Source organism: Larimichthys crocea, chromosome XIX (assembly GCF_000972845.2).
Source record: "Larimichthys crocea isolate SSNF chromosome XIX, L_crocea_2.0, whole genome shotgun sequence".
Lineage (NCBI taxonomy): Eukaryota > Metazoa > Chordata > Actinopteri > Sciaenidae > Larimichthys > Larimichthys crocea.
Genome location: NC_040029.1, coordinates 8,639,200 through 8,663,083, shown reverse-complemented (window position 1 = coordinate 8,663,083; position 23,884 = coordinate 8,639,200). Strand labels below are relative to the sequence as shown.

The 23,884-nt window shown below is 42.3% G+C and overlaps 1 protein-coding gene across 8 annotated transcripts; it reads right to left on the bottom strand.

Moving 5' to 3' along the window:
- Positions 1–243: 243 nt before the first annotated feature.
- On the bottom strand, positions 244–18,266 carry LOC104931468 (voltage-dependent L-type calcium channel subunit beta-4). 8 transcript variants are annotated; one of them, XM_027291590.1, is made up of 16 exons: positions 17,995–18,266; positions 17,169–17,172; positions 16,994–17,032; positions 16,767–16,850; positions 10,932–11,102; positions 10,699–10,821; positions 10,473–10,600; positions 8,378–8,454; positions 7,935–7,954; positions 6,300–6,380; positions 4,665–4,723; positions 4,156–4,265; positions 3,872–4,023; positions 2,931–3,026; positions 2,373–2,558; positions 244–2,017 (listed from the first exon to the last, which is right to left on the bottom strand). In XM_027291590.1, the coding sequence occupies exons 1-16, from the start codon at positions 18,069–18,071 to the stop codon at positions 1,757–1,759; spliced, it is 1,668 nt and encodes a 555-aa protein (XP_027147391.1). In that variant the 5' UTR covers positions 18,072–18,266; the 3' UTR covers positions 244–1,756. The 8 variants fall into 8 exon arrangements, with proteins under 8 accessions (XP_027147391.1, XP_027147390.1, XP_019114364.1 ...); XM_027291589.1 differs by having other exon boundaries at positions 244–2,020; positions 17,995–18,264; XM_019258819.2 differs by lacking the exon at positions 17,169–17,172 and having other exon boundaries at positions 244–2,020; positions 17,995–18,264.
- Between the last annotated feature and the right edge of the window lie 5,618 nt (positions 18,267–23,884).

Here is a 23,884-nt window from a genome sequence, read left to right as displayed (position 1 = left end):
ACTTGTTTGTTATCCAGAGATGAGATAATTAAGCCTGAAGATAGTTTGATATCTTAAAAAATAAGATGATAACAGGTTGGGAACCTCTCGGTATCAGTGCAGTTTCTAACTTTTCTGGGTGAATAGAAGCTGTTGGCTCCACTTTTGAGTCATGCAATCCACTGAAACACTTTGAAAACCTCAAACACGTCGTTGCTGTTTCAGTGCATTGACCTCAGAGATCATTCATCTGGAATTTGGACCGTCTTTTTCTCTCTCATCTTTTTTTGTCTTTTGTCTTTTTCTCTTTTTTTTTTTTCCTCGGAGAAAGGTGCCCTAATACTTCTACAAACATCAACTTGATTACAGTTAGGGTTTCTATTTTTTTTTCTTTTTTTTCACGTTTAGAGGGAACATGCTCTGCAGTCAGGACAACATGCCAGCTACACAGAGAATGAACATGATGCAACCGATTCTGCCATGTCACATTTTTAATGCTTTTAATCCCCTAAAAAAGAAAAACGCACAGGAAGGAGAAGATCTGATGGCCGCGAACCGATCGCAAGACTTCAACCCACATCTGTACTTTTTGTTTTAACGCTATACAACTGTGATTTGGATGCTCGGGAATGCAAAAACGACCTGGAGTCTCAGCGGCGGATGCTCTTTTAGGTCCATCAAACTGAATTCTGAATCCCAGACTGCTCGCGGGGGTTTCTCTCAACAACAACAACAACAACAAACGGCATCTCAAGTAGTATTTTGCTATTAACTAAACTATCCGACAGACTGTCACAGCTATCGCCTTCTCTAACTCGTCTCTAAGTGCTCAGCTGTTCAGAACAGAAGCAGTTATTGCCTTTCTCCTACAGTGTTACCGAGATCTGATCCCAGCACCATCGCTGTCTGTCTATGACGGTGAGGGGTCTTCACCCAAATGAAATCCTAAAAGCGATGCTACAGAAAAGCTGGCCTTTGCTCAAAGTGACTTTCAAATAGCAAAATATTTTGGGAATGTGAAGCACCAGTTTTCAAAACTAGCAGCCCAGATATCATCTGCAAACCCACCACCTACCCAAACCTCTCCACGCAATCAGGTGATTTATAAAACTGGACCTCCGTATTTACACACGCACCTCGTCAACGTCGTCGTCGTTGGAGAATCCAAAATGCTAGGTACAAAATATCAATGAAGTGGATGCGGTGGTTTGATCATCTATCAGCATGCAAGAAGCTAAATGGTGAGAGGATTTATACATGGCCCGGGGTCGGGGGGGTCAGCAGCCTTCACCAGTCTGTGCGCGGCGGACTTCCCTCTGACCTGGCGCGATGTGCCAGGCGCTTCGAAAGCCTGTACACAGCCACCATCTGACCACTTTCCAGAATTAGCTTGCTGACGCAGGCGACAAGCAGTCTGCGCTGCACATCTGCCGAGCATCGTGTTAGTACGATCCCGGAAAAAAAAAAAAAAGGTCCCAGGAAACAGAAATTTTGAAGGAGCTGCGTTAGTTTAATGTCGGCGTCCTGAATCTGGACTACTCGTGCTGTTGATTGACCGGGGGTTTGCCCTGGCAGCTCGATTAAAAACAAACACCTGAACACGATTTTGTTGGACTTTTAAATAGAGAGAGAGAGAAAAAATAAAAAGGAGCCAGGTAGACAAAACTGATTAACCAAAACAAAGATTGTACAGTTTGGGACCGTCTCGGCTCTGTCGCAGCGTTTATTTTGGGTGGAATCTGGGTCATTTCGGGCCCTGGCGATGACAGAAGTGGGCTCAGAGCCGGTGCCGGGAGTCATGGCTGTAGCTGCCCGGTGAACTGCGATTGCGATGTGGCTTGTATGCATCCTGATAGGGGTCCTGGTAGTCCTGGTAGGGGTCCTGCTGCTCTCGGCTGTGCTGCGAGCCAGAAGACATGCGGTTGCGTCCCTTGTGCGCCCGCTCGTTGTGGTAGTTCTCGTCCGATGTCATCAGGTTGCGGCGTTCGTTGGGGGTCGAGTGGTCGCCCGTGTGGTTGCTCTGTCGCATTCTTTGGCTCTGCTGATCACATGGACACAACAAGGACACATGAGGAGACAAGAAAGGACAGTACTAGGCTAAGTTTCCTTTCCCACTAACTGAAATTAAAACTTTTATAGTAGTACTTGTCTTGAGGCAAACAGGCAACACAGATTTACTTGAATAAATTAACGAGATGAATTTATAGGGGTACCCAGGGACAGAAATGATCCGTGTCCTTAAAAACTGAAGAGTAAAATTCATCCCACCCAATCTTAGCGAGGCGACAAGAGGACCAACAGGATCATTCATTTGTTTACCGGGCTCATAAATCTACGCTGCATCCTGTGGTTCACCTTGAACCTGACAAGGCACCCTGGGATTAGCTGTGTACCTGCAGTCCAGAGATGGTGGTGGGGTACGGTGTGAGGGTGGTGGGGCCCAGGTTGCGTCCCAGCAAGGGGTTTAGGGGTGTCGCCATCGAGGTGTGGGTCGCCTTCCAGTAGGCCTCGAGGTATTCGGCGAGATGCTCGCAGGCGTCCTCCAGCTGGTTCTCGTCCAGGATGATGTCAAACATTTCCTGTGAGCGGCAGATGGTCAGAGGGGGAAGCAGGTACGAGAATGAGGAATGAGCTCCACAATGACTTTGTGAGGTCTTTTTTTTTGTTAGTATGAACTGTGGAAAAGTGTGTTATTGTATCAGGATTGTATCATACTTTTCAAGGACTTTTCAAGGACTTTTCAGGACCGAACACAGCATAGATCGAGACAAGGATCAAGGGCAGTTACTGTTACAACACTGAGAACTGGAACTGACATTTTCAGGCTTTCTTGCCTGCGTTATTCGACTTTGATCAATCTTGCGTGCACATACTTCATTTTCGAACCGAATAAAACAGTAAAAGTTGGAGGCTAACGAGCCGGCAGCCAGATTAACAGGATGGCCACTTACCGGAGGACACTGGGCCAATTTGTCAGCTGCCACAAGCTGCACATTCAGATGTTTGCTCTGGGACTTCCCTCTGGACTTGACTAGCCTCTGCAGAACCTGGAAGACAGGGGGGTAGGAAAGTACATGATGCTCCAATTACGCTGAACCTGTGCTCAAAGTATCCAGCTTTGGGTGCGCTCGTTTCAGGTCACCCGGTACCCTCCTCGTCACATGACGAGTGGCAAAGCGAGGGGAGTCTAGCTCACAGACATTTTTCTCTGCGATGAGTTGAAGTGAGGATGTTATTAATGTGTGTGCGGAGGTGGAATATAAAGTTATGCATGTGTGTTGGTGACAGTGGAGAGAAAACAAGTCTCAGTCGTGTCTTTTTATCAGTTGGTGTTTTGCTGTGGACTGGTCGTACTGGTCAGAATCAGGCCAGCTGCCACTGAGGACGCTGAGGACACCCGAGGACACGTCCTCCTGCGTTTCTTGTGGGAATTCTCCTGGTCGACTGCAGCACAGCGAGCATCTCTGCATGCTGGGAGGGGAGTGGTGTTAAACAAGTGTGAAAGTCACCGGACCGGGATGTGACTTCGGTCCAAAAAGGTTCTCCTGTGTGAGCGCGTGAGATTATTCACCCTTCACGGCCAGACGACTCGTCTGTCAGTCCCCCAGTGCAAGAAGAGAGAAGAAGTGCAGCAGACCAACTCTTCCATGCAAAGGTGCCGCTGTGCTGATTACTCCACACTAAACACAGTATGTCATGCTGCTTTTGTTGGCTACGCTGTGCTCGTGCTGAGCTGCTACACCAGTGGAACTTTACATAGAGTCACCGTTACCTTTAACATGTCTAGGTGTTCTTGTTGTTTGTCTCGTCCGACTGTAGCTGTGGAGATTATATCACAGTCTTAATTTTTCTTATACAAAAGTCGTTTTTCATGTTGTTCAACGTTCAGTACCTTTGGCGAGGAGACTTTAACGTGAACGATGATGGGGGCCAAGGAGGTTTTGAGGAGCTGGGCCGGGTGGTTGATGGTGTCGGCGTCCAGCACCACCAGCTGCAGGGAGCGAGCCAGCTCGAAGATCCTCTCGATCTCACTCTGCACCTCAGCTGAGGATTCAAACACATGAGACAAAGTCAGACGACTGCACGGCTCCTCTGTGAAGACTTAAAGTAACTCACTCGTTATGGGAAGACTTTAACTTTAAGCTGGTTGAGTTAGCGGAGTAGTCGTGGTCTTACCTAGGCTGGAGCGAGTGTTGGATCTCTCAATGATGGCCCTCTTACTGGGGTTGTTGAGAACAGACCTCTTGGCTAGTGATATATCTGCTGTGACTCGTGTGATAGATATCCTGTGAAACCACGAGACGTTTCTGAACAGACTCGCACACAGAAACCGTTTTGTCCACGATATATAAACAAAATAAATCACAACACTCTGCGCCGCACGCCATCAGGTTGGCTGCTATCTGTGTTTTTGCATATTTGGAACACAGAAATGTTTTTTTCATGAAACTCTTATCCTTCTGTTGAATAAATACACGACAGTCTCTCGCTCTTTTCTAAATATCTGCTATCTAGAACAACCGTTTTTGTGCATTCCTGTACGCTTATCTCGAACGTGGCAGCATGTGTGGGCATGTGCAGCACGCCGGTCGCTCAACCTTCGGCTGTTTTCAAGAGAAGATACTGTTCAAATGCAGCGGTGTTCAGAGGGAACAATTAACTGTGTAGATGAACATTTGCCTCACCTGCCATCAAATCTGTGCTTGAGGAAGTCGAACAGTGCTTTCTGCATCATGTCTGTCACCTGCAGAGACAAACAGAAGGATGTGAAAAGAGTTATTGTTATTTTTATGGTTATTGGGTTGTTTATTCTTTTTCGTGACTGTATTAGATCTGTTCTGATTTCAATAGGTGGGCATGATAACATAAACATGTTTGTCTGTGTGTCAGGACTGTGATAATCTGTCCGCCGCATGCTGGGATAGTCTCCAGCATTGTAATGACCCGAAATATGAATGAGCCTCCATCCATCAGGCAAATGCAGGAGAACAAGACAGATGGCATTTCTTCTGCTGCTAAAAAAAAAAGAAAAGAAAGACATACGAGGCCTTATCTGAGTAAACAGGATAAAAATAGTCACCGTGTGACCAACATTTATCACAATTATGGTTTTATTAGTTTGCTGTTGTGTAGTAAATGTATTAAAATCTCCGACTTCATCTTCTTCTCTTTTATATATGTGCTAGTAGTGGACACATTAAATGAAATACACACTCATACCTCTTCTCTTGTATTTCAAGGTCATCTCCCATTTTATTGTTTGTCTCTGGAAATTTGCATGCACAGTCGTCAAACTTTATTAAGAATAATCGTCATAAACCAGATCATCCATGAAACGCAGTCCACACACGCTGCATACAATTCAACCTGGCACAGCAGCTCTTCACGCAGCCAGAGCTCCGGTCCAAATGTCAGCGCACACCTGTAAAATTTCAGCAGGGCTGGACTGAACCGTTTCCATTTCCTGTCTGCTAAAAGCCAGACGCTCAGCTCATGCGAACGAGATCTAAAAACTTTGATCCTCCCCTAAAAACTCTAAATGTTGGCGCTGTTGGCTGTCGCAGCGTTTTCTCTAAAACTAGGATTAAGGAGAAAGATCTACGGAGCATTTTAGCACCTTTCAGCGGATTGTTTTGGTTTAATAGCCGCCGACTTCGCCGCTTTGGTTCAGCCTCACAGCTCTCGTCGTTTGTAGCGATGCCCTGCAGAACACATCGCAGCATTTAGCAGCTCAAGATATTTCTCTCAGGAGCTGGTGGAGACCAAAAACAGAGTGTTTACAGCTTGTAGTGCTGCCCCCAAGTGGCAATAAAATCAATGAATGCAGCTTTAAAATCATAGTAAGTATAGAACTGGTATTGATTTTCTTCCACGGTCTTTTTATTATGAATCCAACTTGCATCCGTTTATCTATACCTCCTCCAATGAGGATGAATACCTCCTGTATTCCTCTCATCATCTGCCTCCATCGTGAGTGTTACAGTGCTGCATTTTCCTCCTTCACATTTTGCGCATTGCTCGGACAGAATATATTTAGAAACAGTAGTGAAAGCAGTGAGACGGGAGAATACTCTTCACAGGAAAAGCCATTTACACACCATATTTTCATCTGACCCCTCAAGTCTCCTCGTTAGTCTGGCTGCAATCTGGATGTTACGTGGGCGATGACACACTCACAATTAACGGCTCCAACAGCGAGCTGTTTTTTTTTTTTTTTTTTAGGGGGGATGTACAAGACTCATCTCCCGTCTGTGATCTTGTCCTGGTAAAACATCACGTAACAAAACTCAAAAAGGATATTTTTGGATCGGCAAGCTCACCTCATAACCCTTGAGCGAGGGTCCCACCAGCACCACGGGCCTCATGGAGGGAACCACATCGTATGGGGGGATGTGCTCCGTCTGTTGACACAAACACATTTAATCAGGAGGCAGGAGACGCTTCCAGCAGACAGCTGCAACGGGCTGCTGAGTCAGCTGACCCTGAATTACAATCAGATGTGCTAAATGGTGTATTACCATGTTGAGGCATGTAGCAAATGATAATGTAACGTGTTGATGTCATTATTTCCAGAATATTTTGACTCACATTCTCCTGATAATGTAGCACAATATGTAACATATTGTATATTTTCCAATGATTTGAAGGAACATGTTTTAACTTGTAAATCCTCTATCATTTGCTACATGGATGGATGGATATGATGGCTACATCGATGTTGTAAAATAGTCACAAAACTAACCGACTAACACAATACCAAACCAAGTACCACGATAAAGAAGTACCATCACAACACTGTGCCATGCCAAAGTGGTAATACATTTGTTAGTTATCTGTCAGTAAAACACACCGGACACTCTCTATGGATGCTCATTTGATAAGTAATGAATACCTGATTATGAAATGTAAATCTGCCTTTTATAGGAACCTCTGCCTGAATATTTTGGATATTTTCTATCCCAGTCTGTGATTTAACTCCACATACGTTCAGATAAAGATTCCCATGCTGGTATTTCAGCTTCAACATGAAGTGTTGAGTGTTCAGTTGCTTTCTTTGCTTCCACAGTGGCTGAACGTATCTTCATTCTCATTTCGTTACAAATAACTCCCTGGCCTTTCTTCTAGCACTACCCTCAGGACACGTCCCACTGCCGGCTAGGCTCAAAGAATAGCAGACGTCACGTCAGCACACCTCTGTCCTTAGACTCTTGTTGTGCGTTTGAAAAGGAATTGTTTGACTTTTTCAGAAAATCCGCTTATTCTGTGCTTTTGGCCTGAGAGTCGGAGGAGAGAGATTGACACCGCCGTGCAGTAAATGTACAGCTGCAGACGGCGGTCGGTCAGCTCGGCTCACTGCTGGCCTGGCACACAACAAAACATAGAGCTGCTGAAGCTCAACAATTACCAGCTTGTTTGTTGCTTGGCAGATTTTTCACCTTTAGACAGAGCCACCCTAGCGGTTTCCCTTTTTTTATTTTTTTGCTAAGCTAAGAAGCTGCTGGCTGTACTTTCTTACTCAGCGTACAAACACGGCAGCAGTGTCAATCTCCTCTGAAATTTGGGGATAAGTCAAACTACTTTGACCTCCTTTAATATTAGATTTTAGTCTGGTATCCTCGACACGTTGGCTTGAAAACTACCACAAACACCATCTAATGTGACAAATGTGTAAACAAAAGTTTAAAGTATCGACTGATTTCCCCCTAAAAAGTCCTAAAATCAACAGGATCCCACACTTGGCACTAAAATACTTTGGCATCACAGACATGGTGATGATTTGGCGCTGCATACTTCAGTCCGGCTGAAGTATTGCGCGCCCTTGGATGTGATATGAGGTCGTGACGTCCTGTCGGTGCTGCTAGTTCCTGTCACTTTATGATGGCAGCAACAAGAGTCGCGTGGATGGTGAATGAGTGTTTTTTTGGTTTGTTTTTTTTTACCGTCACCCAACTTACCACTTTCTGTTTCTGCTTTCCTGTAGGAGGGGAGAGAAGACAGTGACAGTGTCGTCAGTAGCTGCTGGTCGGGGGAGGCGTCACCGTGACATTCAAAACATGCTCCACATCAGAAAATGTTAGCAAATGAAACCTATTAAGGAGAACCGTCATGATAAACACATTTCTATTGTCCTAAGGTATATTCACAAAGTCACATGAGTGCAGTTCAGGGGGGGTTCATAGTCTTGTCGGTGGGTTCACACTGTAGTAAGCCCCCAGTCTCAGAGCGCCTGCAGTCCTCAACTGGAGGAAGAGGAGGATCATGGGAGAGCGTACCAAACAACTGAACTTATGCTCTATGCAGAGACATGGGAAGGCTTTAGAGGCTTATTCTCTCTATGTTGGCTCTAAGCTGGCAGATGGCGATTAACAGCCCTCTCCCCCCTGTCCGATGTTCTCACCTGCTGAGGATATGAGGGGTCGGATAGAGGCAGATACCTCATCCTCTACACTAGACGAAGAGTTCCCTCCAGACTTACTGGAAAAGACAAGAGGGGATAAAAAAAAGACAGAGACACACCTTGGTATTAATGTTGAAAAACTGCAGAGGACATGGGAGAAAAATATTAAATAACAACACCACAGATCACGAAAACATCCAATTCGTTGTCGTTACTGTTTTTTGTTGCATCACAAACTGTCACAGGCAGGAGGAGGCAACAAATCCACTGATGTCAGCACTCCATGGCCATAAAAGTAAAGACTTCCACATGAAGATTCAGTTCGTGATCATAAAGCTGTTCCTTTTTGGGATTTTTGACGTGCAAAACATATTCAGGAACCTTTGTATTTATGAGCGGGCTGAGCAGCATGCGGTGAAAAGGGCTGACCATACAGCAGAAGTTAAAGATACCCATGAGATTTTCATTTGGATGATGTAAATAGGACGACAGCTGAGCTCTCGGGAAAAGCTATAAGCAAACAATATCGACTTCATGTCATTTTTTTTTTGCCAATTACGGGCAGAAAATGTGTTTTTCTCAGCCCGTGCTGAGAGTTCCTCGTCTCTCATGACTAGCGGAGGATAATTTCACACAGAAATGTGAGAAGAAAATAAAAAATTAACAATAAGATGATTTTTTTTCCAGACTTTCCAACATCTCTGACACGAGGCGACTATTTTTCACGTTGTCCTGGTTAACGGGGTTTAAACGTCTCCCCTCGTCTGAGTCTTGGTGACAAAACGCCACAGCTCGTAAGCGAGGCGCTGACGCGCTCGCAGTCTAGTAGGATCAGTATTAAACTCCACATTAAGGCTTGAGGAAGTGCACGTTCACGAGTTACTGTACAAACTCTGGCTGACAGAACCTTCGAGACACATTACACACACAAAGAAACTCGGAGGTTGATAGGGCCGCTAATTACGGCTATTGAAAGAGTTCTGCTGGTACAGTCAGCGTGAGCGGAGGTGATGGAGTAAATAGTCGTGAGTCATGAGCAGACCTGGGTCAAAGTACGATTCAAAATCAGAGCTCATTCATAAAGAATTACAGGACTGAACGGTTTAACCGAGGTCTGCTCAGGAGGGCGACGTACAGACACCGACTGTGTCTTTGACAACGTGACGGAGCCTCCGAAGCGTTCGTTCTGCATCCGAATGTGTAAAAAAATGTGAAGCTGACAAATGAAAACAATCTGTGTGCAGTGCGGGAACTTGTGTTCTGTCTGTGGACTACAGCGGCTCATCACTCATCTCTTAAACTCAAAAGTTCTTACACTAAATCAGAGCCGTGGGCGGGATGTTTAGAAACGCTGAGGCCACATTCCCACAGTGCAAAATCATTTTTATTTTCTCTCGATTAATAATCTGCTCTAAAAAAGACAAAACAATAAACTGATTATCAGAATAGTTGTCGGTTTATTTTCTTTATGCTCCAGTTCAAAGTTATTTTTATACTTTTTTTATTCTCGTAATGATAATCTGCCCGATGGAGGCCACAAAGAGCCCAGTTGTCAATCAAGTTTATCATTTTATTTGATTTTTCTCAATTCTTTTTTCTCACTCACACTTTGTTTCAGTGATAAATGACAATTTTGTGTTTTGTGAATGTTGAAAGATGAACGTGAGACAGTTCAAAATCGAATTCATCAAATCATTTGATGATCTGTTTTTCAGTTTCATTGTATAATTCTCGCAGTGGCGCGTAAAGCTCGAGCGTGGAGATGGAAATAGAGGCGATGAACAGAATGGTTCAATGATTTTTCTGACCAGCTGCTTCGGGTTCATAGAGGGTCAAGTTGAGCCAGCGAGTCTGTTCAGCTGTTACTGAGGGCTGCTTGTTAGTGCCAAGCAAGCAAAGTAAAAGAGTCTTTCTTTTCAGTGACACTTGAACTTTATGTGACTGAAGGCCAACTCCTTTTTAGAAAAGGAAACCTTCTTTTGTCAGTATACCACAGCCCCGATTATTAAGAATAACACAGCAATCACCTCGAATAGTTTAGTGTTTGTGTGACCGTATAATACTTTGTTCATGAGTGTGTCTTTCTGTTACTTACCCTTGGACTCGTCCTCTCTTTTGCTCCTGCTGGAGCCGGATGTTCTCGAGTTTTAGAGGGCTGGGGATGAAGCCGATCTCGCAGCCCTCCTTCACTAACCGCCCGATCCACCAGTCATTGTTGAACTTCTGAGGACGAGAACAGAATATATATAATGTAAGTTCATGTTTCATAGATTTGTGTGTGGAAAAACCGAGCGGTTTACAGTAAAAAACTACACGTGTACCTCTTTTATGTGGAGGAAATCCTTGGCGTCGAAGGAGATGGCTGTGGCTGGTACTGGAACATCCTCATCCAGGGCGCCACAATAGCTGACGTTGGTCCTCACAGCGAATGCCACAGGTTTAGTCTGGAGATGGAAACACAAAGTCAGTGAATAAGTAAAAAAAAAATACAACTTTCCAGACTTTAAGAGCTTCAGTATAGCACTTTAACATAACCGCAGATGGACTCAGCTACCTTGGCTCTCTCCAGTTGAATGGTGGCCTGCTGCTCCCTCTCCTGGCGGCTCTGTCCCGGTCCTTGGCTCTGGCTTGGGCTCTGGCTCTGGACCTGGGCCTGCACCTCCCGCTCCTCCTCCAGAGAGACATCTGAGTCTGATGGTCTGCTAGTATATGAATCAGCTGAGCCCTGCAAAGAGAAAGCATACAGTAGGTTAGTTTCAACATGCTGCGATCTGCTTTTTTCTTTCAGGCTAGCGGCAATATAGAGTATTGATCCTGTGGTGGGTATTGAAATAATGGGAAAACATCTCGAGGCAGAGGCCTGATTCAAGTACTACAGCTCCGCTGAAGGCCATTTAAGATAGTATGTGAGCATTTGGAGCGACAGGAAACAGCCACAGATCTGTAAATGTGTGACGAAGGCATGGCAAACGCAGATAGGGTTGATTCACAGTCAGGAGTAAAGTTATTTTCGAAACCTCTCCACACAGTTAAACACGGCTCCCTCGGTGGACAGACGCGTCCAAACGACCTGCAAATGGGCTGAATATATAAAACTAGAGGCTCTGTGTTCGCACTGACATGTAGAAATGCAAAGCACAGATTATGGGACCAATTTTCAGGGTTCACATCAACTTGTGTTCGCAGTGCCAAAGTGGAAGAGTGGCGGCTTGGCACGGTGAATATAGAACAGGTGAAATAGATGATGTAGAAAAGAGCAGACTGCCAGCAGCATCTCAGACAAAGTGGAATTTCCGTTCCTGTGCCGTCAGCAGTTTGTATGACCACGCAATCACACGCTTCCAGACAATTCTGGGTAGTGACGGATTTGACCCCCCCCCCCCTCGCTCTCTCATGAAGAGGAAAATGGATTTCTTTTTGATTTAATCCATGCAATCAGCTCATACGATCATTAGAAACTATTTAGACTTAAAATTTTGCTGACAAGACAACTAAAACCATTCACTTAGTTTGTGTCTTACTTTAGCTGCACACACACGATACAGTGTCCTGTATAAACACTGAAACGCACTACACTGAGGCGAGTAGGTGCTGATACCTGACAGAAATCTGTTGACGTAACACTTCCAGTAATCGCTGGCACGTTGAAACACGGCCAGTGGTTGAAGGCGGCGTGATCCCTTCACCTTCCCGGAAGAGTTTTAAGGTAAACACTCAGACCCTGTCGATATTCAAAGTCTTTATTTTGGAGAGAGTTTGCAGCATGATCGACGACAGTGACATGCAAACCAACATCACAGAAACAGCCAAACAGTGATGTTTGTCAGACTTTTCCATTAGCTCATTTTTCTCCATCCACGAGCAGAATTATGAGATAGTAAGCCAAACATTTTACTGATTTAAGTATGCATACTGCTCATTATGTGCAATGTGAGCTTCGTTACACCAAACAGCATCACAGAGACACGTGAAAGTGACTCCCATCCTCTTTTTAAAGAGCAGTATGAATCATCAGCAGCAGGATTCGATTATTTATCTGCATAATGAGACGGATATTAACTACACGGATACCCAGCAAGTTCAAATGAGACTAAACTAAGTGACAAGATGGCTAACTCTAGTCTGGACTCATGCAACTTTGAATAGATAAAGTGTGATCGACACGACAGGAGCCGGATACAGAGGCACCCACAGTGGATCTTACATCATGTCTTTGGTGTCTTAGAGACATGCAGCAGTGAGATTTCCACTAATGCAACATTTTTTTTTCAGGGGCATGATTGGACCGAGGCCGAGTGTGTGTGAATCTGAACAATCAGGCCCTGATGATGATTCAATTAAGGAGGGCCATTAGTCTCAAGTAGATCAATCAAGCTAGTCATCACAGCTAAGCACTTTTTGGCTTTTTTTTTTTTTAAAGCGAGCAGTGGCGAGGCCTGACTTCAGCAACACTCCTCGTCCGGATCGTGTGCATCCAATCGCAAAGCGGCACGTCAGGAGAACGTAAATGGTTTCTGAACTTTAGCTTGAACGAGGAGCTGACACATCACTGTAACGAGTCTGTGGTAACTGGGATTATTGCTTCTGCCACTGATGTCACAGTGATGTCATCGAGGTTATCTAATCCTGGGCGAAACGTCACAAAACATGGAGGAGGATATGGAGTTTGAAAGATGTGGGCATTTACCAGGCAGGGTGGGTCTAATGGGGAAATTATATGAGTGAGTTGCATGATGGGAAGTGTAGTATCCAATGTTTTTAGGGTTTAACCGGACTAAACGTGAGCACATCTTGGTCTGTGCTGCTTCTTTTATAATCAGCCTCTCACAGGTACCGGCAACTTTATGGAAATGTGATATTAAATCACTGTTTAAAAAATATAATTGTAAGTGTGTAGACCCCATTCCTGAGAACCCTTCGTTAACAAGTCATCCTGCACATCGTCTCGTGTATCTCTCCGTGTGGAAGGCTGCACTGTAGCGTCCGAGCCATTATCCAATGGAGTAGCTTCAGCATGTGACTCATCAGCATCAGAATTCACTTAATGACATCACGATGCATGTTTCAGTGCCTTTACGCCACGCAGGGAAAGACACACTCTGCTGCATTTCCTTCCTTTCTTCTGAAGTGATAAACGTTACACATCTGAGTGTGGCTACGTAAACGGCTGATTAACATCTTCCCATCTTCCTCTTTGAGTCACGGCTTGGTCCATCTCTGTGAGCTACACACTGTAATGAAGGCTGAACGGCTCCTCCTGGCTCTGGTGGTCCATTCTTACAGGTTTACATAGAGCCACACATCACACGCACACATATATATATATTTATATATTTATACAGAAAATACATGCAGGGCTGTGTGAATGTCACACGTCAGGAGCCATCTGCCTAATGTGCACCCCCCCCTTCCTTCACACACCAACACCCACCCACCCAACCCCCTTCCAGCCAAGCATATCCCACGATCACGCTACACTGTACCGTTGGCTAACCCATCAAAGGCCTCCTGTGTGTGTGTGTGTGTGTGCGTGTGTGTGTGTGCGCACAGCCCGAGCTACTTCCATCAATAAACACACATACGGCGAGAAAGCAAGATTCACGCACGCATCCGAGCACTCACCGCCTCCGAGTCTTCAAATCCATGCAGGTACAAATTGTCATACATGGAGGTTTGATATTCCAACGAGCGCCTCTAGAAGAATGAGGGGGGAAAAATGAGAGTGGAGGCGGAGGAGGAGGAGGAGGAGGAAGAAGAAGGAGGGGGCACCACGGAGGAGAAAAAAAAAAGGATGGATGGGAGGATGACGACAATCCCTTCTCTTCACGCCAGAGAAGAAGAAATTTTTTGCTTTTTTAAAAAAAATCTCTCCTCCCGTCGGATCACGCCTGGTCCTCCGGAGGCCCGTCGCCTGATGGATGCAGCTTCTCCCTGATCCCACAGTGCTGGCTGGCTGCCTCACATTATAGGATGGAGAGGTTCTCCCTGGAGGTAGCCCAATCCTGGCATTTCATTTCATCAGGCTTTCCACGCACACGCACACACCCACACAGAGACACACATGTACATATACACAACGAGGAGCAGCGGAGGTGGCGGCAGCAGCGGTAGCAGCAGCAGCAGCAGCAGTAAGCAGTAGCAGCAGTAGAGCAGTGGATCCTTCCTCAATATCCAAGCCTGATGACAGAGCCAATGTGCAAGGAGCTGATTGGCTGGCTGGCTGGCTGTCCACTCAGCTTGGATGAGCGCTCTCCTTGATTTTTTTTTCTTTCTCTCTTCTAGTGCGAGGAGGTAGCGGAGCGTCGGGGGAGGGGGACGGAGGAGTGGAAGAGGGGAGCAGCATCCTCCATTTCCCTTTTTTACCTCTCACGCCGCTCAGTCTGCGGATTTATTCTCCACGGGGAGCGAAACAAAAACACGAGACACGAGGAGAATCAAATCAAATCAAAATGAATAAAACAAACAATGAGCATCGCAGTGTTCGGTCTCAAAGCAGCACGTGTTGTTATGTTTTAGGGATATTTAATGTCACACTTTGGTCCTCCCACCTCAATGTTTTATTATTATTCATATATATATTTATCCATTATTATATAGATTTGGTTAAAGAATAGCTTCAAGGCGTATGAAGCAGATCACAGATGTGACATTAGTGTAACTACCTAATTTATCAGTTCTTACAGACGACCAACTGTTTTCTTTTTTGTAGCGTTTATTTATTTATTCAAGTGTCTTTATTGGCTGGCTTTGTTTTCAGTTTTTAATTTGAAACTTATAGGTTTATAACCGCCAAATATATGTTTAAAACTCAGTAAACAAAGGTAAAATAAGGTATTAAATAGGCACCAATACTGATACCGAGCCCTAATTCTTTCTGTTAGCTTCAAAGTATTTACATCTAGGTGTGTCAAGTCTAAACTTACTGTGATCTGCGAGTAAAATAACTCAAATTATTATATTAGAATTGTTTACAAACATATAAAATATAGAAAAGCAGTCATGACTCGCATTGAGAAGTATTCAGCAAGTTTGGAAACTTCATTAATCAACTGTTGCAGATCATTTTTGTGACAATCGACCAAAATATCGACTTCAGATTTCAGTTAAATCTCATCAGAATATCACAGCATAAAATCTAATTGATCAAACGTGGGGTTAATAAATAACTTACGGGATGATTGTGTAAATAACGGCGTCATCTCATGTTGGCCTATAAAGTCACAGCAGAAAACAACACGAGATAAAACATATCGGACTCTTATGAAACGATAAAACTCTGAGCTGATGAGCATAATTGCAAACATCAGGCAGGCAAACAGGAAGCCACAGCAGCCACTTAGAGCACGCCTGCTACAGAGCGTCCTCAAACCCACGAATGTCCATTAGTACCTGCCAGAACTACGACTGCAGAACAATATCACAGCGCATTAGTCCAAAAAAAACATTAAAATCTGTGACAAACTATTGAAATCTATCTGCTGCTTTAAGTTACAGATGTCACCATAAATATTCCAGACTATGCAGCCCACAGCAGATTTGCAACATAAAACCTAACACGGTGTTTTCTTTATTTAGTTTATCTATTTTCCCCTGTTTGGATTCATCATTCACTCACGGTAATAGCAGATGCATTATAACGAAACAAAATAAAAGACCCAAGATAAACACACTGATGTGTCCGAGTCTAACTTTCAAATAAGATTCGACTGTAATTTATTATAAATAAATGTTGACCTGAATTTGAACACTTCATATGATCAGAATTAGAGCTGAAGCCACTCTTGACCTCCATACACAACACACACGCAGCTACAGGCTCAACCTTCGCATCCTGCATCCTTCCCATTGACAAAACAATGAAAACCAAGCGTGTATATTTAGATCATGCAGATATTTCCGTGACATTGCTTCCATTTTTTGTACACGGTGTACAATTTATTATGCAAAGACAATAATATAAAAGGTCCACGGTTGAATTTCTCAACACACGAGATGTGTGATGGCAACACACGTGCACGAGAAGTGATTTACAATGCAACATATTTTGCATGCTGAGTGTTCGACAGACGTGTTTGGTGTCTTGACTTGCAGTCTTCTGTCTCCTCCTTCACTTGAACGCAGATTACTGCCCTCTGGAGTCGACGTGCATCAAGTCTGTTTTGATGCGCATGCGCAGTCGTGGTAGAAACACGTTCGTCTAAAACACGGCTGCACAGCGCCACCAGTGGTCACAAACGCTCCGTGGTGCCTTTAAGCATGAACAGTGTGTGCAGGAGGTTAACTAGAAGTGACGGAGTCATTAGTGTCAAACTGGAAACACTCGCAGGATTTAAGAACCTTGTTACCATTTCAGTTCACGCCCTACGACCTTGTGTGTGTGTTTCCTCACCTGTCTGAGGATGAAGCTGGTGGACGTGGTGCTGCCATCAGACCTCTTGAGTCGGCTCCTCCTGGAATAAGTCCCTCGATTCACCTGGATGGAAAAAGTCAAGATGTTTTTATGATTCGTTACAGAAGGCGATGCAACGTGACACGATGATGATTTAAACGGTTCGACACGTATGAAGACTGTGTGTGTGTGTGTGTTTGCGTTACATGTTCGCCTCGTCTACTTACTTTCCTCCTCACCTCCTGACTTTCCGTCTTCCTTTCCCTCTTTCAAAAAGTCCAAATATACCAGCAGAGTTAATCTCCGGGGAGCTAAATTAATTATCTGCCAGTGATTTGCCCCCATTTCTGTTCAAGTCTCTAGAGTTAATGACAATGTCACTGTTAAAAAGTCAGAACCTACTTCCCTGAATTCATGAAACCGGGCCATTAATCTGGGTCACCGTCTTTCTCTCTCCTCTCAATTCGAGCCAACAGGAGAGACGTGAAGGAGAAAAGTTAGTGAAGTCTATTAATAACAGCCTGCAGCAGCCTCCGATCATCAATTAAATATTAGTTATCAGTTATCTACAGGGGCGGACACATTCCCGACTCTTTATATAACTCATTACAAACTATTATAAACCGTATATGTGAATGAATGATGATGATTTACCTCACTGTAACCATTAATAGCCTATTAATACAAACGCTGCATGGTAAATGTATTATATTATGATTATTATGAGTGCTTCAGCAGGGAAAAATGTGATTAAAGACAATAAAACTTGAGAAATATCCATGCATTATTGTTAATTATAACATATATTATAATATTGTGAATATTTGATTTGCCAGAACAGAAGTTCAGCTTCTAACCAATCAATGACATGATAATACTTTAAATAACAAGTCATAATAACCTCTATTATTCCAAAAATGACATAAATACTGTGCATTAAAGTTTATATAATCTTACAAAAGGCGAAAATAAAACACAATGTGGTCACAAATACTCGGTAAAAGTGTCTCTCTGCTCTACAATGTTAATTTTACAGCAGTTTAATGTAATTTAAGTCACATAATTTATGTTTATCGACGTGAGTTATGACTATTTATTAAGTTTTTATGTTTAAAAAGTCAACGAACCAAACTTCAACCGGCACCAACCGTCAGTCGACGGTTAACTTTTGAATAAAACACGTTGAGATTTAAGATTTAAATTTGAATTTTTAAGCAGTTGGACCGACCTGGAAGATGGGCGCCTGGATGCCCTCGCCAATCTTGTTCCGTATGTAAATGTGTCGGGACATTTCGGCCAAGACATCGGTCCAGAGGGCTGGCTGCTCCGGTCCAGCCCAGCGGAGGGGTGGCGGGTTCCGGGCTGCGTGCTCCAGCTTCACGCCACACAACGGTACATGAGCGCTCGCGAGCCGCTGCCGTTATCAACCGTCCACCTCGAGACAGGTGGTGGTGGTGGTCCGCGCGCCGCGACGCTCCGTCATGAACAAACCGCCGCCGCTCGCGCCACTCAAAACCAGATGATGGACGGAACTATTTTAGAAACCTGCGGGGGGGGAGAGGCTTAATTTAACTCCTTAAAGAGGCGCAGGGTTATATTTTTATTAATTATAGACACGGTGAGCGACTATTTCAGGCTCAACACAGAAGAATTTATGATTTAGTCATTTATAATGTTAAAAATATAAAGAAAAAAGTTCCCCCGTGCCCCCCCCATGTTTTGTTGTTGTTGTTGTCTATGTTGATAAGCGTGTCTACGAGTTAAAGATAACCAATTTTAATCATTTTAGAGGTAATATTTACATAATATTTACAATCTTTGAACTTTATCTAATTAGAAATATGTATATAAATACATTTATTTATAAATTGGGCAATTATTTTAGGCTCAACACAGAAGAATTTATGATTTAGTCATTTATAATGTTAAAAATATAAAGAAAAAAGTTCCCCCGTTTTGTCCCCCCATGTTTGTTGTTGTTGTTGTCTATGTTGATAAGCGTGTCTACGGTTAAGATAACCAATTTTAATTATTTTATAAGAGGTAATATTTACATAATATTTCCAAATTTTGAACTTTATCTAATTAGAAATATGTATATAAATACATTTATTTATAAATTGAGCAACTATTTTAGGCTCAACACAGAAGAATTTATGATTTAGTCATTTATAATGTTAAAAATATAAAGAAAAAAGTTCCCCCATGTTTTGTTGTTGTTGTTGTCTATGTTGATAAGCGTGTCTATGAGTTAAAGACAACCCATTTTAATCATTTTAGAGGTAATATTTACATAATATTTACAATTTTTGAATTTTATCTAATTAGAAATATGTATAAATACATTTATTTATAAATTGAGCAACTATTTTAGGCTCAACACAGAAGAATTTATGATTTAGGCATTTATAATGTTAAAAATATAAAGAAAAAAGTTCCCCCTATGTTTTGTTGTTGTTGTCTATGTTGATAAGCGTGTCTATGAGTTAAAGACAACCCATTTTAATCATTTTAGAGGTAATATTTATATTTGAATTACATAATATTTCCAATTTTTGAACTTTATCTAATTAGAAATATGTATATAAATACATTTATTTATAAATTGAGCAACTATTTTAGGCTCAACACAGAAGAATTTATGATTTAGTCATTTATAATGTTAAAAATATAAAGAAAAAAGTTCCCCCTATGTTTTGTTGTTGTTGTCTATGTTGATAAGCGTGTCTACGAGTTAAAGACAACCCATTTTAATCATTTTAGAGGTAATATTTATATTTTAATTACATATTTCCAATTTTTGAACTTTATCTAATTAGAAATATGTATATAAATACATTTATTTATAAATTGTGCTGCATTGTCCTACATCCCCTTATATTTGTCTTGTGATGAGACCACACCAGGTGATTCACCTGTTACAGCAGCTCACAATACACAAGAAAATACAGCTCCACATACACATATGTAAAATCTAAGATACATATAAAATAAACATAATAATTATAGTTTTCAAGTGTATGCATTTGCATGCATGAGAAGTGACGGCTGCATGACCCTCACAGTGTTTTCAAGGTTTTCCAGGTGGGAGAAGAGTCTGTGTAGTAGGTAGATCAGGTGAGAAGTCAAGGTTACCTGGACTGTGCAGTTTTCGGTGCTGTGATCTGCACAGTCTGGAGTTGATGCCACCTTTCTTGACCCCCAGGTTGGGAACTACTGGTCCCAGTGGAAAGATACCTCCTGCAGGGAACAGGCCTGTACATGCAACCCACCACCAGAAGTTATGGCCTCCACTGAAAACAGAAATATCAGTACTTTCTGGCATGATATTGAATGTTTCCCCCTCTCTTTTTCACTCTGAACGCTGCTAACTCAGAAGTAGGCAATTAGGCCATGTAAGTTTGGAGCTCTCGCCACAGGTTATCTATAAAAACACAAGTCTTGGCCACCACAAAAGCTTACTCTTTAATTAGTTTATGTAGTCCAGCACTGGTTTTGAGCTAAGTTTGGGATCTCTGTCTGGTTATACCTCCATAAGGATATTTATCATTATTTATTCTCCAAATATGCACAATTCAAATGAGTTTATGTCAGATGACTGCTTCCATGCAGATTGTGCTCTGAGCTCTGTACACTCCTCCAGACAAAGTCAGTTTGCATCATTGTACGCAGGCCTCTGTGTTTTTAACACAATAAAATCATAAAACATACAGATGTGTCTGTGATTTCTGATGCACTTAGAGCAACAATATCAAATGACCTTTACTGTTTTAATGACAAGGAGAAGGAGAAGCAGTGCTGAGAGTTTGAACTTTAATCTAGCAGCTTCTTCCTCTGAGGAAACTCCATGCTGTCTTTAGCTTTGTCCAGCAGATGGCAGCATTATCAAAATAAAAGCATGGACAGATACCTAAAATGAAAACACCTGGAAGAATCTTATTGCATGTTTTTATGTTTTTATTAACTTCTAATGTACCTACACCTCATTACCAGGGTCAGTTGTTTACGGGGATCAGCTTTAACACTTAAAAACATGACAAGAATAAATCCTACTTACCAGCTATGTGGGTGTATTCAAATATATTTATAATACATCACACTACTAGAGCAAGACAGATTCTTGAAAGCAGTGGCCGGCTATGTTGGCTAATGATATGGACTGCTGGTCAGCTAAAATAATATAATATCAATTAATTCAGGAAATAACGATCAGTTTAATCAAGTTAACAGTTAATTGCAGCCCTACTTGAGAGATCAATGAAGTTTGCAAAAAGAATCTGAAGATTAAAAGTTAATTATCTAAGTATTTTCTTGTGAAATGTGGTAAATTATTTTGCTTTCTCAGGAAAACAAAAGTAGTCTGACATAACTACATAGTGTTTCCACTGCTCTCTTGGTAATTATACGGAAATAAGATAAAAAAAAAGACTTTAAAAGACTCACTTACTGTACATCTCTTGCAAAACTTGGAAGCCCAGAGTCTGTGCTCATCAGTTATGTTTAAAAAGATGCATGTGTGACATAGATATGTAAACGATCGACTTTTCCATCAGCTCATATTATCATGTTATTTGTTTGTGGTGCAGAAATACAGCTCGAAACACATTTTACAAGCTGCAAAGTGGGTGTAGTGTTTCTTTTTTGACTCTTTCAATAAAAAGAAAAAACGAGAACACTCTGCTGTTGATCCATCTGCACCATTTACTCACACACCTCAGACACTGAGTGGGTCCACATCTGTGGTTTTGCTTTTACCTGAGCGTCTCTCTGCACCACTCACCTGCCCAACAAAGCGGTTACATGGAAGAGCATCAAAACATCTACAGCACTATGCTTTTAATAGCAGTGCACGTCCCCGCGTACGTCCACATATGAAGCACTTTGCTGCCTGACTCTGGATGGAAACATCACGACCCTGTGGCACAGATGACAAAAGTAAGCAGACAGCTGTGGCTTATACAGAAGAAGCATGTGACAAAGAAGTGACAAGCGTCATAGTGACTCTCTTTGTTTCATGGACTTATGTCTTCGCATGTTGGGCGATACTTTGATCAGACAAATCTTCTAAGAAACGGATGTGGTGGATTAACCAAGTTTAAAGTGGGAGGATTAAGTTGTTTTGCTCTCTTTGGTGGAAACCAGTGGACTTTAGTACAGATATCCACTGTGGACAGACGAATGATCCCAATGACTTTGATCCCAACAACTATTGGAGTGATTGACTAAATAAAATCTGGTACACATTCACGTCTTCCTCATTCTCACATCTTCAAAGGGCGACTGGCTCCCTTAGTGAACACATTTACTCCTCAAACAGGAGAAAAATATAGTTTTTAACTGTAGAGATTGTTGTGAAAATGACACAGCATTAAAATTAGTAAAATTTGAAGGGGGTCAGGCTTTGCTGTGGGACTTTCTCACCCTGAACTCGACCTCTCATGCAGGATTTAGATATGTGTGAAGATTTGTGGTCAGGGTTCTTTCTTTCTGTGCCAACAAACACATCATGAAGTCTAAGAAAAAGACCGATGATACAGAGAAAACTACTTAAATCTTTGTTCTTAGTAAATAAATTAAAATATTGAGTGTGTGTGTGCGGCATCAAACAGCCAAACTGCTTTTATGAATAAGACTGAATCTTCTATGTTAACGTGTAATATTTATGGACTTTTGCTCCAGTTTCTCCAGTTGCTAAATGGGAGGGAAAAAAAGAGACATTCACATGAATAAATAAATAAATAAATATAGGGCACGACGGTCGTCTATTCTGGAGAGCCAGTGGTTCAACCAGCAGATTAAACTCTCAGACAAGCAGAGCAGCGCTGCTCACTGGACTATGAACAATAGACACTTGCAGTCTGTTCAGAGCAACGATGTGAGAAGTGACTGCTTTAAAATGTTTGGCAGTAAATGGGCAGACGAAACCACCTTTTTATAACACAGATATTAAAAACGATCCAGTTTCTAAAAGTTGCAATGAGTAGTCGACTCATCGATTCTTTAGAAAACGAATTAAACCTGAGTAATTCTTTATGCAAAAACAGCAGAAAATGCTGTTTGTAGTCTCCTAAATATGCAGATTTCCTGCTTTTCTCTGTTTCATATCATATTAAACTGAATATTTGCGGGTTTTAGACTGACAAAAGAAGATAATTAAAGACATAACCTTGGACTGGAGAAACTGGGATGGGCATTTAACAAACCAGTCTTGAAAATCAACCACAGATTCAATAATGTGTTACAGCCCTTGAACCTTCTAGTCTTTTATACTGTTAAGCAGGTACCTGTCTGCCAAGTGTGGACTGGAAACACAAACAGGATTACAGTGTGGATCATGTATGGAAAGCTGGATTTCCAGAGACTGAGCCGAGCCTTTTATCTCTGGCAGTAATTGACAGATCTGATAAAATTCCAGTTTTTATATTTTTCCTAACAATCCCAGACAGGCTACTAATTTAAATCAATACATAAATAACTGCACACATAGTTTCTCTAGTTACTAAGCTGCCCCTCCCTCCACCAGGTGCTTCTGTTTCTTCTATTATTCATCACTTAAGCTCTCTTGACCTGCCTACATGAAAAATAGAAACATACATCAAAACGGTGGACGTCAAGCTTCTGATGACTTACCTGCAGTCCGGTTCTCTCTCTCATGCAACGTCAATTATTAAAGACACGAAGGAAGCAGATGTGAGTGTTGTTACTTAAAGAGCAGCTCGTAACGCTCATCTTCAAGCTCATGCATCAGACAAACCACTTTAAATAAAATAAATCTACCTTGAACTACTTCCAACTGGACAAAAAGCCTCGCGGCAAAGAACTGACAATGAACCCGTCTGATCGTGTCAGCGGATCAAACCTCAGAATATAATTTATGGATTCAAAGAAAGACTTTTTTGACAGGAACATTTAACTTTCTTATTTACTCTGCTGAATGGGGAAACTTTCCCATTTTTTAAGAGAGAAAGAAGAAGAGCAACAGATTTAAAATATTTTGTCTTTGACAAACAGCCCACATCAAAGCAAAGTAGCCCAAGAAATTATTTTCTTAGGCAGAATGCTGAAAAGAAAGAAAGTGAATAACTTCAGGTTTCTTCTGTTTCTATTGACAGAAATAT